Source organism: Vanessa tameamea, chromosome 3, assembly GCF_037043105.1.
Source record: "Vanessa tameamea isolate UH-Manoa-2023 chromosome 3, ilVanTame1 primary haplotype, whole genome shotgun sequence".
Taxonomy (NCBI): domain Eukaryota; kingdom Metazoa; phylum Arthropoda; class Insecta; order Lepidoptera; family Nymphalidae; genus Vanessa; species Vanessa tameamea.
In genome coordinates this window covers 4333823-4354232 of record NC_087311.1, presented here as the reverse complement: position 1 = coordinate 4354232, position 20410 = coordinate 4333823, and the positions used below count along the sequence as shown (strand labels likewise).

At 31.0% G+C, this 20410-nt stretch overlaps 2 protein-coding genes across 3 annotated transcripts in view; both read right to left on the bottom strand.

The window, feature by feature from the left end:
- LOC135194112 (putative uncharacterized protein DDB_G0285869) overlaps nt 1-20410 on the bottom strand; it is a 317179-nt gene that overhangs the window by 48763 nt on the left and 248006 nt on the right. The gene's annotated exons all lie outside the window — the stretch shown is intronic.
- Nucleotides 1-20410, bottom strand: part of LOC113397252 (cyclic AMP response element-binding protein A) — a 98817-nt gene that overhangs the window by 11634 nt on the left and 66773 nt on the right. For both annotated transcript variants that reach the window (XM_026635531.2, XM_026635532.2), the window contains exon 2: nt 3968-4169. In XM_026635531.2, coding sequence (XP_026491316.1) covers nt 3968-4169 — 202 coding nt within the window. The remainder of the gene's footprint in view (nt 1-3967; nt 4170-20410) is intronic.

Below are 20410 nucleotides of genomic sequence, written 5' to 3'. Positions count from 1 at the left end.
TGTAATACCGCTAACTCCTTAAATCAGACTGATAGCAACAATTTATTGGAAGAAAAACGTTACAAAGTAAGTATCTAACGATAACAAATGTGGCGTAACCGTTTTCGCGAATTCTCAATTTTCATAAAATTTCGAAGTTAAATTAAATAGTTTCGAAAATATTTTTGCATAAAGCGATGTGTGCACAAATAATGCAAACATAACAAATACATATATGTGTCTCTTTGTCGGTTCATATGAAAGGAATCACACAGATTGATCCCACCGCTCGTGGAATCTATATTTTGTGAACAAGCAAATATTTGACATATGTTTATAGAGCTATTTGCAGGTTCATACGTCGTTTTGTTATATTTGCGTGGTACCACTACCGTTTGATCAAAGAAAGCGATATTGCCAAGCGAACCCGCCAAACTGAGTGAAGTAATGCCGTTAGGGAGAATAACCATAAAGAACGTGTGATTCAGCTTTGATTAAATTGAACGAAGCAGATTTTTTAAACTACAGCTGTATAGTATATTCCAAACTATGTGAATGTTTTTTTTTATTAAAATATTAGAAGCTAAGTATTACAAGTCTGGGTCTCTCTCTCTCTTTAAATCTACAGTAATAATCATCATCACATGGAATTTCTTGTGACAATGTCGGTGAGGAAACTAACTCCGAGTTGAGTCATCGTCATCAAATGTAAAGCATTGAAAACGCGTTGAATTTTAAATCGATTCTAACAGTTGTCGGTATTTTTGGCCATCGACCCTTAAAGTTTATACCTCGAGATATTGAAAAAAAAAAACACATTTATATAAGAATTGAGATTATATTGTTTTTCGCCTATTTAAAAATAAAAAGTAGAAACAAATATTAAAACAAGGCATCTACGAATTGCCTAAATGTTTTTCTTTTTTATGTAAAATATGAATATTTAAAATTTAAAATATGGATATTTGTAAACAAAGATAAATTAAGAAAATAATCTACCTATTTCTTAAATCTCTTCACACAATAGACCAAGTTTAATCGAACTCTCACATTTTTTGAGCAGAGTAGAGCTAGCTCGGCGAAAGCTGTGAAAACAGTTACTAAATAAGTAGTAACGCAATAAGAAGACCGAAGATTGGACAAATTTGTCGCGGTATAATAAAAAATACCACCTCCTGTTTCAATACTTAATCGAAATCGGTAAACGAAAATGAGGTCTTAACATTTATTATATATAATTAATATTATCAAAATCATAAATTATAATAAAATTAAAATAAGACGGACATGTTAAGTAACGAATATTCGGCATTGTTTGAACACAAATGGTTATCGCATTACGATAGCGTTATCGTTTTAACAGATTAAAAATAATTCGTTTATACGTCACTTGTGCCGCTAACACGACTAATGATTAATGCCAGCAATAAATAAATGGATACTACTGATTGCCACATTAAATAATTACTGAATATTGACATAGAACTTTAAAATTATATATTAAATCACGATCAGTGGATAGATTAATAAAATTTGTTAATGTAAGACGATATCATTTTGGCTCCACCGTTATGTATGGGCTGGTAACTTGTAACACGGGTTTTTTATCATTCGGTTCGAAGCACGGAAATGCATTTGTAATTATGAAGTGAATGTTGGTGTTATGTGCCTTTTTGGTGTATCGGTTAGCCTTCATGGCTGTAGTTTAAAAATGGGCAGAATTACACATCCGTCAGTCAGAAATTACGTTAAGCCGTTGGTACTACTGTTACCGGTAGTGTCTTATTGTCTTCGTTTGTTCCTGAAATTATCGACTATACGCACTATACGCGTGGTTGTATACTGCTATACTTCAGATAAGTTTAATTTATTTATAATAAAAATGACGGGTGATAAATATTGCGTCAAATGTTTTTTTTTTTAAGCATCATGATGTTATAATTGTGTAGCCGCGGCGCAATGTGGACTCTCCGCGTGCGACACGAATGTGCACAATGTCTCGTTCGCACGAAAGATGTGATACGAGATAAGCACGTATGCCATTATAGTCATTGTATTCCTAGTTATTGTGTGCACGGAGAATTAGTTTTTATGCTTTAACTTTTCATTACATTTGAATTTAGAATTGGCAGTTTGATATTCTTTCTTTATATTATTAATTTAAAAAAAACACTGACTCTTAACACGCTCTCGAAAAACATCTTATATAAGGTGAGTTAGTGAGTGAGTAGTGAGTTATCTTTGGTGCAGCACTAGCACTACCAACACTTTTTGTCGCGTCTTCGCCCCGACTCCTTACAAAGTGTAATAGTTCGTATTCAGCACAACACGTTTGTCTATTATTATAAATGGGTCACCTGAGCAGTGAGTGGGCTGTGTAAATAAATATTACACCTAAAATGTTGGTATTTATTTATGTAAAAAATATATTGATTATATATTTTGATTGATTGGCGATCCGAGCAATTGCAATTGCCGCGATTTCATAACCCTTTAAGAAAAAATAACTACCTAAAACAATATTGTGCATAAATTGACACATTCTTTTGAAATATACAATGTAGTTAATTAGTAAGCAAAACGTGGTTAAAATAAAATCACACTTAAGTTAGTCTTAGAGTTATTTGTTTAAGAGCACGCACTCACGTACGTACGTACACGAATTTTACATTTTTTTTTCATCTAAGAGATAAGCGTTTATCTTGATATCATCGAAGTAGTATTTTCATTGAAATGTGTTATATTACATTATCAGCATCTTCTTTGTACAAATCGATAAATACACAAACCCAGTCCGATTCATATGTATAATAAAACTCTAGGAATCACCAAATGTGGAGACTTTATACATTCTAAGCAACATTTGTACTTTTAATAAAAAAAAACCAAAAAAAACAAAGTAATAACTATACTATTTAAATAAAAATGTGTTTTTTAGTTCCTGTTGCATTCTTATACATCATTCAAATGATTTGAAACTGAATACAGTTATTTTTAACATTAGTGGGGATTTGACATGATACTATCAACGTAAAGATGGCGCGATTCCCATCAGATAAAATAATATTAAACAAAGAGTATAGTATAGATATATAAAACATAGGTGATGTCTATTTATGTCTTAAAGGCCCCTAGTAATAGATTTAGGAATTCGTATCTGACTAAGGTTACCATGAAGTTTTTTTTTTTAATGTTTTAAATTCACCATAAATTATGTAGTAAGTACGGTAACCATAACCGAAGTATCGGTTTCAAATACTGACATATAAAACTTAGTTTGAATTTATAGTTCATCTATTGCTCGGCAGTTAAGGAAAATATCGTGACGAATCCTGCATATTATGTTGCATAAACTAATTCACGTGGCTATAATCAACCCACTATATAGTTCCTTGGTATAAACAACTCAATTGGTGAAGAGAACCCTCTGTCAATCAGTGGGATATTCACGGGTAGTTACTACCAAATCATTCCTTATACGCATTCATCTAATTTATTTCAATATTTACCCTAAAACTATCCAATAAGTGGATGAACAGAAATAGTGATGTTAAATAATAGTCTGTAAATTAAATATCAGTTAAATAAGAATCGTTATCTAATAAAATAAGTACTTGTATAGTAGATAAGAGATACATTTTTAGATATATTAGGACGAAAACATGAGCTTCAAGTAAAATACATTTTGTAATGTATTTGTACACTGTCAAAATGATATACTATATTACTATACTATTTCTTCAAAGAGGCTCTTGTGAATCGTAATTTTAAAAGACTACATTTAGATACCACTGGTTCGGAATATAAGTTCTAGCTAGACGAACCGTCAAGAAACATAGTAGTAACTTTTGTTCTGCATAAAAAACAACGGAAAAGTCCATGCATTTTTATCAGCTATATAATCAAATACACGTTGTCTCATGAACAAATTGTAATTATTCCACTCACCATCGTATTATGTAAAGCGTTATATGGTAAATACACTCACCGTCAACTTTGGTGTGGTGTGGCGAAGGTGGTGCGGATTCAACATCGGAGTGGAGGCTGTAGGAATGTTCTGTCTTGATGGGGGCTGCGCCGAGGGCTGCATCTGTCATAAGTCTGTCGTGTAACACCACGCCTAGCTTGGAGTCTCGCTCGATCAGCCAGTCACCCATCTCCGAGTCCTCGTCTAAGACATCTTGCATCTCCTGCAAAAACATTATATTTTTCTAACTTTTGTATAAAATTTAAAGATTATGGTTAATTATTTTATTAATTTAAATGAATACCAACAACCCGTTAGTAATTAATATTTAATTTGTTAATAATTTACCCGCTTGTAAAACTAATTGCGGTATGAGAAACATCACGAATTTAATTTTAATGGTATATTTGGCTTATCCTTGGCAGTCATTCTATTTGCCAAATATCTCCAATCTTACTTCATAGTTAATTGGCAATTAATATTAATGAATACTCTCTAATGCTTCTATTGCTGACTTTCAATTGTTTTTATTTTAGGACTAGCTGTTCTCCGCGGCTTCGCTCGCGTAGAATATGAATATATTTATAAATTATCTTAAAATTTTAAGTTAATGTAAGACCTCTTTGTATACCATACTGGTGTATATTTCAGCCCTTAGAGTAGAATATCCAGAAACGCTTAAATGCGAATCAACTCATTTTTAATCGGTAGCCTAAAAATAAAGTTTCGTGCTTCTAACTTTAAAATAACGGACTTCCAGACTAACCTGTATACGAAATGTCAACACCTATTTTTCCCTTTAGCGTAAAATATCAAGAAACGCTTAAATACATATCTACTCATTTTTAATCAGTAGCCCAAAAATAAAATTTAATGCTTCTCACTTCAAAAGTGACGGACTACCAGACTATCCTATATACGAAATGTCTACCCAATTTTTCTCCTTAGGTGTAAAATATTCAAAAACGCTTAAATGCGAATCAACTCATTTTTAATCGGTAGTCCAAAAATAAAATTTCATGCTTCTAACTTCAAAATAACGGACATCCAGATTAACCTGTATACGAATTGTCAACCCCTATTTCACCCCTTTAGGGGTAGAGTTTCCAAAGTTCCGTCCTTAGTTGGTGTCATGATATGTTAGTTTATAAGTGTACAGCGTAAAATATGAGTTTTATGCTTCTAGTTCTAAAAATGACAATACTGTCAACAATTTACAACCCCTTTTCAACCCTTTACAACACTTTTTCCAATTAAAAAGTAACCTATGTCCTTTCTCATCCTCTAGACTATTTGTGTACCAAATTTCATTTAAATCGATCCAGTAGTTTGGGCGTGAAAGCGAGACAGACAGACAGACAGTTACTTACGCATTTATAATATTAAGTATGGAAGTATGGATTATTTTTTATGATATAAATAGCGATAGCGTAATACCAAAACGAAGTCGTCTGATCAGGTATATTTGTGCTCGCAGAACATTCCAAATCACGCTTCAAAACATACGAGGTCAATAACACGAACTATTAATTCGCATCTCTAGCTGCGCGATTCGTTCGGCCCTCACCTTGGCCGAGTGTAAATAGGAGCCGCTCGTATAGTGGAAGCGAAGAGTAAACGTCCGCCAAACACGGTCACCGACCCCTTGCGACGCCCGATGACTGCCTGATGAGCCAAACTACTTGATAACGCTGAAGGTGGACGACCACTGCCTAATTTGTATTGCCATACGCTGTACTCAGTTTAGAATGTTTATTAGCGTGCTTTCGACGGAGACTGTGAATCGTGGACACGCTCGCGTGAGCGCATTGTTGGAAAAATGTTTTCGCCATTTCTATAATAGTAGTCTATTGTTGTTGCCTGTTGTACGATTTCAAACTATCTAGAGTTTCAAAACGGAAACAAAACAGAACGCTCTGCTAACGATAGCTTTTCAAGTCGGAGATATTACGTAGCGTTGTAAATGTAAATTAATGTCTATAAGTATTGAAAACAGATAATTGTTCGTGTTAGTGTTTCTAAAGGAATTCTTTATAGAGGCCATAATGGTAAATTCGGCGTATATTTAGAGATCGGGGTATTGTACTTTTAGTATACGCCTTGGCGTTTCACGGCGCTTGTGGGAAAAACCGACCAACATACTATAATGAACGTGATGGAAATTTGAATTACAATTGGTATTAGGATTATTTTACACGATTGTATATATTACTGTGTAGTCATTCATTTAAAGCCGGTTATATTATGCGAGAAGTTCTTCTTGCTTTTATTTTTATTGATTACGTGACTTTATATTTAATGATTAAAATGTTTTCTCAGTTTAACGATACCTTTCTATATAATAATTTCTGTATTATGTCTGCACGAGCGCGACTGACGAATAATAAAAAGTAAAACTGAGCTTCCTAACTTATTTTTAGGCATTATTAAGAGCGGTTGATTACAAATGGCTCATCTTCTAGTTTATTCACTTTTCAGTAAATATATTTGTTTTCATTTATTTCTGTTGTGAATAATCGTTTCAAGCGAGGAAGTTTCTTCATGTCCGTCCTTGTAATAAACTAATTATTCTCGATTTATAAATGAGTTGTTATTTAATTGTTACCCATAATGGCGGTTTGTTTTCGCGTTTACTCGCAGCATGCTTCACTGGTTCTTAATTAGACTTGACGTAACATTCTCCCGTCTCGATACTCATATTTCACTTTCTATTCTCTTTGACAATATTACAATATATTTTTTGATAATATTATTAAATACAAAGTCTTTCTCATAAATAAAAAGTTCGGAATGGTTTTACTTTTATAGATGCTATGGTAAAAGGCGAACAATTCTTGCATGTACCACTGGTCCAATTAGTTATATATAGATACTTTTTAATATTTTAGCATATGTCTTTTTAGTAATTCTACCTCACTATTCTGCACTTTTACTAATATTGTATTGAACACATCTGTTTCAAAGAATACATTAAGCACGATTTTATAATGTGCGCGCTTATTATAATTCTAATTATATTCATTACGTATAAATAAAAGGGAACAGGAATAACTATGAAAGTAGAATAGAAAAGAATGACTTTAATATACCTAACTTATTTAGAAATGTTTTAAATTTTAAGAAAAAATAAAATTATTTTCTTCAAAGTGATACGCCATCATAGCCATAAAAGCCATCGTTGTAATCTACTTAATATCTACTTTTATCAATAGACTCAGAAAACAAAATTTTTCGTGGAACGCAGATGCGTTTGTATCGTTAAATCGCAAATACGTGATTCAGCGACGTATATCGGAACGTTACGTTTCTTAAAATATTATTCAACATTCTTGCATATTATAAAAACAACTGTTTCATTTACTCTTAATTTATATTATATTTCCGTGTCGATTTTGCACTTTGATATTTATATATTTGCTATTTTATATTTAAAGAAAAAAAAAACTTGTAATTATCAAATCGTAAAACAGAATTTATATGCGGTTTCGTATAAAACTGCACGTTTCCAATATTAAATATAATGTAAATTTACCGTTTCTGAAGTATAAAAATATGTATTATAAACCGCAGCATTTACGAGTTAGAACAACGGTAGAGTTTATCAATAGTCTATTGCTGTATTCCTATTTGAAGGGCGAGCGAGCCAGTGCAATAGCATCCTAGATCTATAGTTGGCAATTGTTGACGTTTAAGGATTAGTTTATACATTTTGCAGTCCATTCAAACAGGTGCTCATTCGTCATAGTTCGTAAAACTTTTACAAATCAATTTAATAAAATTTTATATATTGATTAAATTATTTGCACACTTTACGCTACAGTACTTAATATTGGAAGTCAGGCTTTCACTAATAAATCTTACAATTGATGAAATTAAAACAAAAAAAATATTGCGAAAGAATAAATAATATTTACTAAAACATACCTAGAAAGTAGGTTATGCAAGGCCAGCTGTATTGTTGTTGCTATAACATCTAACAACTATTGTAAATTCTGATTATGTTTCGTAAATCTAGCAAATCAAGTAATTTTACGCGTCGTTTTGTGTGTTCATTTATTTTTTGCATTCATAGTCAATAAATAAATAATAAAGTCAATCCAAATATCGTCTCGCTCTTCAAATAACAGCCTAACTTGATAAAACTATGATGACTCAGCCCAGCCTCATAAATAGTTTATAGAGATCTTATTTTTATATTAATTTTTCCTGATAAATAACTAAGTCATTTTTCCTGCTCCAGCAAATATAAACTCTTATTTAGTTGTTTTAAAGGTGAAATTTAAATGACAATATAAAATTGTCTAAAGCCGTTAGGATATATTGTTCGAAACTAATCAAACGATAAATAGTTTGCGATTAACTAGTTTAATAAAGATTATAACAATAAAAGCTTCTAAAACCTTATTATTGAGTCCGTAAAGATGAAAATTTTATATCATTTTCTATAATTACAAATGACCTTTGGATGAATGTTATTTTTTAGTCTCGCACAGAATTGCAGTTTTGTTTTAAATGACGCGGGATAAAACGTGATATTAGATGGTTGAGACTGTTCATTAAACACATTTATAAAATAGTTTTATAACCTACAAATAATAATTATATATTAAAAAAATGTTGTCAACGTCGAATTATTTATTTATTGTCTATGAATGTATAAATATGATATATTTTGCTAAAAGCTTTCACATTTTTTAATTTAATCAAAATATAACGCTATGCAAGGTAAACCACTTGTCATTTATTAATAAGAAATAATTTCTAACATAATTGATATATTCTAAGCAAATGTGTTAAAAAATAAAAGTGCCGCTGCCTTATTAATATTATTAAACTTTATAATACTATAATGACATGTTCCTTAGCACCAGTACGATGTTCTTAATGAATTCAAATAAAAATATGCTAACAAGAACGACAAATACCCTGGGGTTAATCGAACCTGCGACTTTCACTTCACAAGGCGGCCCGCATGCCGTATTTTATACAAATGTAACTGCAACTTATTTCAAGCTAATTCCAAAATTTGACACATGCATGTATGTTTTCCTTCACCAACAAGCGCGAGAACAACTACAGGCTCATTAAGCACACGAAAACTTAGTACGCGTTCTAGTCACTGTTCCACCTCGGCTTAGATATCAAATTATAATTATCTCAAATTAAGTAAAATAAATATTAATACTAGGTAGAGCAAATTTAAAATAACATATCGATACAGAATTTTGTTCAAAATTTTCGAAAGTCGAGTTGGTAATTGTACAACATTTATATTTTTATCGACGTATCGATATCTTAACGGTAATCGTTCCTAAACTGATAATATTATGTTAATCATGTCATCATCTACCACATATAAATATCACGTAAACTTGTAGATTAGTCATCTTGGCAACTGGCATCGGCTTATCGTTGGCGTTAGATTGGTAGTTCACTATCAAATCGCAAGGAACTTGGTTTTTGTTTAAGTGATTATACTTCAGATAGCCAATTGAATACATCTCTACATTGATCTAATAGTGTCACAAGCAACCAATAAAATAAACACATCATTAATAATCATCGTTATTAATCCATAGTTTTTAATAGGAAGGCAGATCCTCCACCGTTTACCTCTATATGTACCAAACCTTACATTGTCAATGCACCAACAACCATCGGTACCAAGATTATGTCCAGGAATATTTTTGCTAATACAGTTACGTCTTTTATTAAACAGCAATTAATTTAAAAATAGGGAACGTTTAAAAATTAATTGTTGCATTAGTATGTATTCTAATGCGTTCGATTCAAATATAAAAATGATTATTTCCGGACGTGTTACAGCGTATGTAAATATAAGCCGTTGAGTGTGAAGCGTCGTAAAATCAAAATTACAATATGCTTTATTAAGTAGATTCTTAAATATGCTTTTAAATCTTCATCAAACACGATACCACAATTTCGGAATGTAGATTCTACCGATAGTAATCAGGAAGAAACTCAGTAGTTACTCTTTTTAATCGATCATATAAAGATTTCTAATTCTGTTTACTAACATACTATAATAGTATGGACTGCTGAACTAATTTGTATGCGATTTCTACAGCCAGAAAGATTTTACTTCCGGGAAATGTACCATAACTTTATATTTTTTTCGTATATTTAACACCGTGACTCGGAGAACAGTTAACTGAGACCAGTCAAACTTATTTCGGTTTAATGTTCTCATAACTGTAACCAGTTTAAGTACGAGAAGTAAAGCATTGTACTAGAAACATGGATAACGAACTTACGAACTAGTTTTATTTTTTCTCCCCTTTTTAACTCTATGTAGTTTCTGTGAGTTTTTTTTATGTAATAGGTAGGCGGACGGCAAATAGGCCACATGATGTTAAGTGGTCACCACCGGCCATAGACAATGGCGCTGTAAGAAATATTAACCATTTCCTTACATGATCAATGCACCACCAATCTTGGGAACTAAGATGTTATATCCCGTGTGCCTGTAGTTACTCACCCTTCAAACCGTAACAGAACAATACAGAGTACTGCTGTTTGGCGGTAGAATATCTGATCAGGGGAGGCTACCTACCCAGACGGGTTTACACAAAGCCCTACCTAATAGCTCTCTGCTCTGTACACATTTGAATATCTAAAAATATAGCATGTTTTTGTGTAACAATCATTTACTATTTTGGCAGTATATAAAAATAATATATAGCATATATCTGTCCTGAAAGTATACATATATTAAAACAATATGAAAATTCTATCTCGATCATATCAGCAGTTTGTGTGTTAAAGCCAAACCAAATAAACATTCAATCTTTAGTCTTTATAATATCAGAAAGCTAAAATATATCTTTTCATATGAATGCAATGTCATGATTAAAATTGATTAGTTTTAATTCGAATGTAGTAAAAATACTATCATTCATTCTGAAAAAGTTTTTACTTAGTTATTAAAATAATGAAATAAATAAATTGGATAAAAAATCTTCGGATGTGCAATGAATGTGCTTGATAATTCAAAAGTACTTATAAATGAAATTATTTAAATAATAATATTGTAAGTGAAACTTTCATGTATAAAAAGTAAATGAAATCAAATACTACAATATCTAAAACATTTTAAATAAACTTTTTTAATCAACCTTAATACATACTTCATCTTAAAATCCAATTATCTTTATTCTATGATAATTTTACACCGTTATTATAAACTTGAAGTGCCTAACTTCGATGTATTGCAAAAGTTACGCTCATAACACACGTATAACACCCTGTGAATATGTACGTACATATACAAAGATGTCGCAACCCCGCAAACTAGTTGAACGCGTCAGTACCTCACTTGCATAATAATATCAAGCGGATAATGTCACTATAACCTAATTCTCTTAACAATAATATGTATTAACAACCGTGTTAAGATCATTGATATATACATCTTTATATAATATTATATACTCATAAACTATTAGTTCGATTTGAAACGATTTTGTGTTAGATTATTTATTGAGGAATTTTCTGTGCTATATAATTTCACGTTACATCCTTAAAGATGTAAATAACCATAAACTTCAACTAGTCCGGCAATTTGTTGGCAATTTCTCTTAATGTTTATGAAACAAGGCGTATAATTGTATAATGCAATTTTAACGCAGACGAAACCGTAGGGCAATGTAATTTATAAAGGTTATTCTAAATATTTTATAGCTCTATGTTTTTTTTAACAACTGAGTATTTCTTGTTGTTTAGGAATAATATATGAAAGATTCATATAAAATTATGGATTGCTATGCTATGACCTTTAACGGTATATGATATAGTACGCCGATATTGGACATGTTCAATTACGAGAAGATTAGTTAGGAAATATTCTAAATAAAAAAAATATTTTTATAGAACATGTCTTATTCGAGTTTTTATATCAAATGAATATTATTTTATAAAGTTATAGTTGTCCATCTGTGACAATCGCAGAACAAATATTTCAAAGAACATTAACATATATTTTTTAAGTCTGTTGAAATCTTAAAAAGTCCCGTAATTTAAGGAAGGCCGATCATATTTCCATCCTAATAGGATTTCCCGCTTTACAAGAATAGACAAGTTACTTTATAGTTATGAGCAACGTCATAAATTCTGCAGTAAATATTGACCGACAAAATGAACTGCCGTTTGCCCGTAAATATCTTTTATGTTAATATTTATTAAGAAAAAAACTATACCCAGATAACTTTATACTATTGCAATAAATAAATTGTAGTGAAGATTTCATAGAGTTTTAAAGGTTATTTTAAACACGAAGATAAATATGTTTTGGTGTTCAGCAGAGATTATTTAGTGAAATGAGTCTAAAGTCAAAATCTTTAATCATTATAGAAGCGTTACAAATTTTACACGCGTTGCTTATTGATTATCTTCTCCGCTATCTTACAGTCCGACCCTTTATAATTAATTCAATACAGTACATGACGATTCAGAAGTGATTATCAGGCAAATTGAATAAAGAATATTTTGATTTTGATATCAAAAACCATCGGTTTGGAAATAAATGCATCCGAACAGAGAAAAACCGACAAAGGAAAGTAAGCAGAAAGCAACCAATTTAAAACATAAACAATAAGTTTATATTCTTTTAGACACATTAACAACCTGTCAATTTCCCACTGCTGGGCTAAGGTCTCCTCTCCTTTCCCTTTGAAGAGGTTTGAGCATATTCCACCACGCTGCTCCAATGCGGGTTGGTGGATACACATGTGGTGGAATTGCGTTGAAATTATATACATGCAGGTTTCCTCACGATGTTTTCCTTCACCACCGAGTAAGAGATGAATTATAAACACAAATTAAGCACATGAAAATTCAGTGGTGCTTGCCGGGGTTTGAACCCGCCATCATCGATTAAGATGCACTCGTTTTAACCACTGGGCCATCTCGGCTCATTTAGATGTTTTATAGGAAACCAAGTTATTAGATATTTACAGAGTACTGAGAGGTATAACAGTTTGATCGAGTTTATAAACGATATAAGATACATTTTGACTCTAAATATTATTATCTACATTTCATCAACGATGTATTGTCTATTCACCTTGCTGTATTTAACTAAGTACAATGTAGTTTCCATTGTGGGACACGAGAGTGATAAATAGCGTCCCGTTATGACAAACTGACATCATTATCAAAACACATTCAAAGTTCATTCAACAAGCTCCGATACAATTGAAAATTGCTAAATCAGATGTAGTTAAGGCGACTTATTTGATTCTAATCCAATTTTTTTGTCTGATTGTTATATTTTTTAATAATTCGGAAACCATAGATATTAAATTAAAAGACCTGAAATAAAAATATGAATTTAAAATAGTTACTATATAAATCTTGACCGCGTGGGATGGTGGCAAGAATGCTAGCAGCATTTACCCGTTGAATTGCAATTCCGATCCTCTGGGCAAAAAATGAGCCCTCCTGTCACCAGTGGTAGCAATAATGCGAGGTGTTATTCATACTTTTAATGAAGCTTATAGCACTACTGCTCCTAATTAAATAAGTATATTAATTTAGGTTTCATATTGATTTTTGAATTCGCCGAATGAGCTATGGGATTTATTTGATCTAATTACGCATTTATTCAATGCAGATCTCATATATATTTATAATTTACATATAGAGTTTTCTACATGTGTTATTTTTGTATGTATTTCAGTGTGCGTTCCAACCATCCCTTTCTGCGCTTCCATCGTAAATATTAAAAAATCATCGGACAAATATGTTTCATTAAACGGAATTTACTAAAATTGTGTGTACTCTAATATAACGGTTTGGTATTCTGTTTAATGATAAGTGCAATATGCAAACAATCGAGTATAATAAAAATGTACGAAATTTAAACATCTATACACAAATTATTCTAGAATTTAGACCTCAATTGTATGAAACTCTTAAGTCACTTCGTGGTACTGAATCACGTCATTCATCAACAAATAATATGTCTGATCTCACGACTGAGTTGAGGCGGTGACACACACATGGTGTGAATTAGTTCAAAACAAATTCAGACAAACTAATGCAATATATTGTTTTTAAAGAATAAGTCTTAATATGAATTTTTACATTTTCACCTCGATGTTTATGTATACAGCTAGGCTGACAGAAACCTTGCGACTACGGCCGATATAAATTTATAGGAACGATACGTGAAATTAAACAATTAGAATGATAGCGATAAAATCTGTATATAAAACATAAAACAAATAAAAATGTTTCATATACATTTAAAGACTGAACAAATTCTTACGATGAATCTCTTATTTCTCAACATAGTCGTATACGTACAATAGCCATTTCCATTCCCTCCAATCTACTCTCATACCTATATATTATTGTACATTTTAAAATAAACACTAGCTAAATCTATTTTGACACTTTCAATAAGACTGATTATCTCCATTAAGTTAGCGCTGGAAAAAATAACCACAAAAAATAATTAAATAACTTATTATGCAGTATTTAATAAACCGAATTTGTTTATAATATTTTAACCGTTCTCAGAGGTCGTACAATAATTATACGGTATTTTTTCAGATTTGATCGTTTAGTTCAATAACCAAGGTTGAAGTGAAATTTTAATGATTACGATATAATACATACGCTAAAATTATCTTAAAATTTATTGGCAGTAGACAGCAATGATAAATAAATGACACCAAGGATTAATTGATTATTTATTTATATATATTAAAATCGACTCGACAATATTCATTGAAATGTAATTTGAAAGAACAAACTGGTTTCGAAAGTTTTTTTATTTTTTTTTATGATCATCCGATGTCGAATACTGATGGGAATAATTTCATTGTCGCATAAATATGACAATATTAACAATAATGGAAGTACGGCTTAGTCATATTGCGATATTGTGTTTTTAATCGACTTTAAACTTATTAGTAACAACGTTCGGTTTTATTAAAGTTGATACAAGATGAAAGGATACGTATTGGTCTAGAATACCAGTCATTAAGTAAGGCCAGATATATTACGTTTAAGTACACCCTTTTTAGACCTCTATTTCTTGTCGGTCTGAAGTGAATGTCTCATGAAATATCAACCGGCGCGGGCGCAAGGAATGGGAGCATTTTTTGTGAGATCTACTTTCACCAACCGATAGTGGATTCGCATCCGGTTCAAGAACCGTTTGTATCGGCTATTATCTTGATCATGTACATTCGGTCTTACTCGTGTTTAATATTTTAAACGTGTGAGATGTCACTAGAGATGTAATAAATCAACCCTATAAAGTTGAAAACTATACTCCCTAAGCGCGCCGGTTTATATTTTCGACTTGAATCTTTAAAATCTATCAGCGATTTTAGATCCTGTATTTATTATAGAATATCACGTTTCGAATGGAATTTTTTTTATTCATACTTTTTATAATATAGTGTTCGAGAAAAAGGCGCGGCTTAAATATTAATATCATATATAAAGTATTTTTTTATATAGTTTTCATAATTGTTATTATGAAATGGTACTGTAATATAAGGCGTATATATTGACACGGGGCGCTTTTTATGTCACGGCCATCAACGCATTAAAACAAGTACTTAAAATTATCACTGATAACATTACTTATATGCAATACATTTTTGCTAATAATTTATATAATTTGCGCGACTATATACGAAACGTGTGACATTTCAAATAATCAAGCAATCAATCAATTTATTCCAAAACATCTCACCGAGAGACGTTATTCACGTCTTTAAACGACGGCTAGCTTAGATATTCTATTGAGGATGGCCATTATGCTTATTAAAGTGCCGAGAGCCTGTATTCTGGCATGCATAGTGCATATGCTATCACGTATGTTGCAATATGTGTGCCATCACACCGGTCGGGCACGAAATAGGTCGCGGAATAATAGAACGAATGGCTTGAGAAATTCCCAGTACACGATCCACACACTAAATTTGTTTTATCGACACTTGTGCACGGTTTTGTAATTATCTAGCCAAACATAAATTTCATAAATATAATATGTCATGACACGATGACTCGTTTATTGCAAATAATTATGTTATTTTTTTAATTTTATCTACATTAGATAGTATTTTGTAAGCATTTTATGCATACTAGTTACAAATTTTCAATAAATGATAACACTGTTATTATAAATATTTAGGTTCTAAGTTCTCTTTTAAATGTATATATAAAAAAAAATCAAATAATAACAAATAATATTTCTTATATATCATTTTATATTTCACTATTGGCGTAAAAAAATTTAATGTCCAGAATATTATATTCTCCATTACTTATTGCCCTGCAAAATGCTCTGCCAATGTCAAGGTGAGAAGGTTTTTTTTGCAACCACCCTGCGACATCATTAATTTATTTAGAACGTATGTTTAAAAAATACGGTCAAGTGCGCGTCTAAACACGCAAAAGAAGATCCGTTACAAAGTACAACGAGAATCATGTAAAACAAAGTCGTAAGGTTAAATACTATTGCTTGATACATTCCCTCTCAAATAAATACGGCATAAAGTAAATACGCTATTATATAATTGAGTTTATGATTTAATTTGAGAAAAAGAGTACCACTGAGTTTCTTGCACTGTTTTAGTTGTTTCTGATACAATCTACATTCCATACTGATTTATTTATTTATTTGAAACAAAGTAATTAATAAATACACGGACTGATACGGGTATTTACAAATCTACACATTAAAAAAAGTAATACATTCTTAAATTAAATTTTAAATCGTGACTAGTTTAAAATAGAACAATATAACAGTTGTATTACACAACAATTCTTATCCTCAAATGAATATTGAAATGTTGTTCAACTGATGCTTGATTTACAATTAATTTGAAAAAAGAACTGAACTTAATAGTGAATTTAATTTTTTTTTTCGTACTGTAATCACTTAAAATGAACAAGACCTAAGTTATAACTCTTTACTGAATGTAAAATATATATCTAAATATAAAGTAAACTTGTTATTTTCATAAAATATATTATTCGTTATTGGAAACTTTCTGAGTCTGTTGTACTTTCTAATAAGTTCCGAAACCATATGATTCATTGTAGTCACAAGAAAGGACACCATTTTCGCAAGTTATATTGAAATGTTCAGTGATAGAAGGTTACGTAATTGTCTGTCTAGACAATAAACGGATAAAATAATTAGACAAAATACCACTTCAATTATTTTACTCATCATTCTCATATAACACTTAGCTATTACGTTGTCTAAATCATATACTGATAAGTATACTATTTATAGGTTGGCGGACTGGCAAAAGGGTCAATTGATGGTAAGCGGTCACCAGTGCCTAAAGACATTGGTACTGTAGATATCACAAAACAAACACCAATCAGAAACGTTTTAAGCACGACTAGACCATCTTTGACCATCATCAGCGAGGAGCCCAAGAACTCGCGGCACCCTGCGCCTGGATGAAGACGGGCCTAACAATAATACTAAATATTACTTTTTGGCGATAGAATATATACCTACCCAGACGAGCTTGCACAAAGCCCTACCAAAAAGTTATATCTTATATCATATATGATAGTTTAACAGAGTGTCAATCATGATAGATGTAAAATACCTACAAAAATTTAAAATTGATTAATGTACTTAAACTAATAAATATACATACAAGCAAAGTTTTTTCAAATTGTTCTTAATTTTTTTTTTTACATTATTATTTCCCATTTAAGTTCATGACAGTTATTTTTCTTGATTTCTGTACCTGGCCCGGTTTCAAACATCTTCTTTTAGTTATTCAAAGCTAAAGAGAACTTCCAATGAATAAAATATAGGATAGAATTCCTTAATGTATGTATACATTTTATTACAGCGTATGTTTGCGTTCCACGACATTTTGGCGCCTTGAATAATGTTTTGTAGAAAAGCTGAGAAGGCTTTTACTGATACATTCGAAATGCGTTCGTGGTAATGTTGTAGGAGATAATGGTTTAATTTTTTTTTTATTATCTTATATTTTCTTCGCCTTTGAGTTAAATTCAATAAAAAATACAAAACTTCTTAATATGAACGGATTTCAAATATAAATTATTTTATGTAAGAGTGAATTTTGATTACGTTCAATGATTATGAAATGAATCGTTGTTTGAAAGTAAATTCGTGTTAAATGTACTAAAAACTTGATACGTTGCTGCTTTCTAGTTTCGACTAACGTTTAGATATTTTTATTTCCTCTGTTGAAATCTATCACAACGGGTTTAAGTAAAAAGTAAAATCGGACAATCTTTCGTTCGCTTTAAGCTCATCTATAGACAATGAAAATTAATTTATTTTATTCATCTATTTGCTTCAGTCGAGCCTTATCAAATTAAGACTGAGAAGAAAATCCAGTATAAGATTTATGAATTGCTTAAAAGTAAAGATAATTCAAAAGTATTAAATGTTTTTTAAATTTGTTTTATGTATCATCTACAGATATTTTTAATCTGTGTAAAATATGACAGTTAGTTATTACTTGCTAATTTGACAGTTATAAAATAAATAAACCAGTAGATATTTTATGGTTAACCATAAGTGCAAATTGATTTTGAATTAACAAAATGTTTGCGCTCACCAACTTGTTTTATGAAAATTGAATTTGACGCATGAATGAACCCTATCATAGTAACAGCGGTTCCTGTTGGACACAAATGAAAAATATAACAGTGTCAAACGGTGACATCAGAAAATTACAATGTGGGCGAAATGCTAGGGAGCGTGACGTCATACGCGCCATAAAATTTGTCTAGACAGCTACCACGTCATCACAGAAGCGCCATTCTTATTAAAATGTGCCTTTGAAAAAATGTATGACTCGAAAAAAAACATTTACATAAATTTGAATAAAGAAAAATGTTTTTCAATACATTAAACTGCGATAACTTGTTATTTTATCTTTAGTTATCTTTATAAGGTCATTCCGTAATCTTCGGTGTTGAATTTTGACCGAACAATGTCTTATACATCAACAACTTGAATAAAACCTGTCCAATTTAAATTGGTATCATTACCTATAATAATAATCACAATATATTATTTAAAAAAAGCATTCAAAGAACAAAAATCTTTATACAATTTAAAATGATCGATTGTTATAAATGTTTTATCTAAAGACGCAACCCTACTGAGCTAAAAATAGAACTAATTTTCACACAATAACACAATTTATCGATAACTCGGGCCCTGTCTATCCAATTTTCCAGCTATCCCGTATCCCATAACCCAGCCCACAAGTGACATTACGCCAACATGTTTTCAGCGTCCGCAACAGTAACGAGTACCGTAGCGTAAAATTATTTTTAAATGTCACAAGTACACTCGCGACCATTTTCAATCGCGATTATTGAATTGAGAAAATTATTCATGAAACAGAAATCGATTCAGAACCTCTGTTTCTTTTGTATTCAAATAAACGAATATATAATACCTCCTATATTTGTATTATTAATAAATATTATACAAAACTAGTCATATGTTTTGCAAGTTCCTTCCATGGGCTTATCTGTGAAAGAATACACTTTCAATCACCGTTGATATAATTATTAATATTAAGTATCATTAATAACTTAAATATTTAATTTATTTTGAATTTACATATAAAAAAATGTATTAGAACCAATATACATAAATCTTTTGGAATAATCGCTTAATAGCTATGATACAGTAATGCTAATGTTAATTATTATTTTTTATCTTTTTTTAGGACTATCTATTCGAAATCGAAACGCACTGTGTACAGGCATTATAAATGCGATATGTCGTTTAACTGAAATGTTGCAATTAATAGGAAATGTAATAAAAATATTAATATGAATACGCAGCGTTTATGATATTGCTTTAAGTATTTATAATTTTGTTCCTTTTTAGGAGCTGAGAATGTATTAACTTTTTATTTATTGCTTCCCTTTAAATATTACATGAACAAGTTTTCAACGCTTATTTACACAATAGGCACAGTAAGCAGGTTATCACAAACGACATGAGGCATCGCACTTGAGCCCCTATCATCACGGTATGACGCATTTCTTTAACTGAAACTGTATTTTCGAGCACTGGTTTTTTTTTTTTTTGTACAATAATTATATACGACGTTTATCTCAGTCGCTTGTTTTAGGAACGTTAGATTTTTATAAATAATTAAATTAGGGAATAAGATATTGTTTAAGAGAAAATAATTATTTGCAAATTCAAATTCAACGTTCAATGATGCATGCTTGCTCGTGTGATCGATCGCTTTTTAGGCCTAGTCTGTTTCGAAATCATCACACGGGTACTATTTTTCAAAATATTTTTTTTTATTCTTTCGAAAGTTCCTTTGTAAGCGTTTTATATATTTATGGTCTCTTTATATATTTGTGAACGTCAAATATATTTATTTCTATAAATAGTCTAAAGCACACGAGTGTACTCTCGTGTGCCGATGCGGGGGCGTGTCG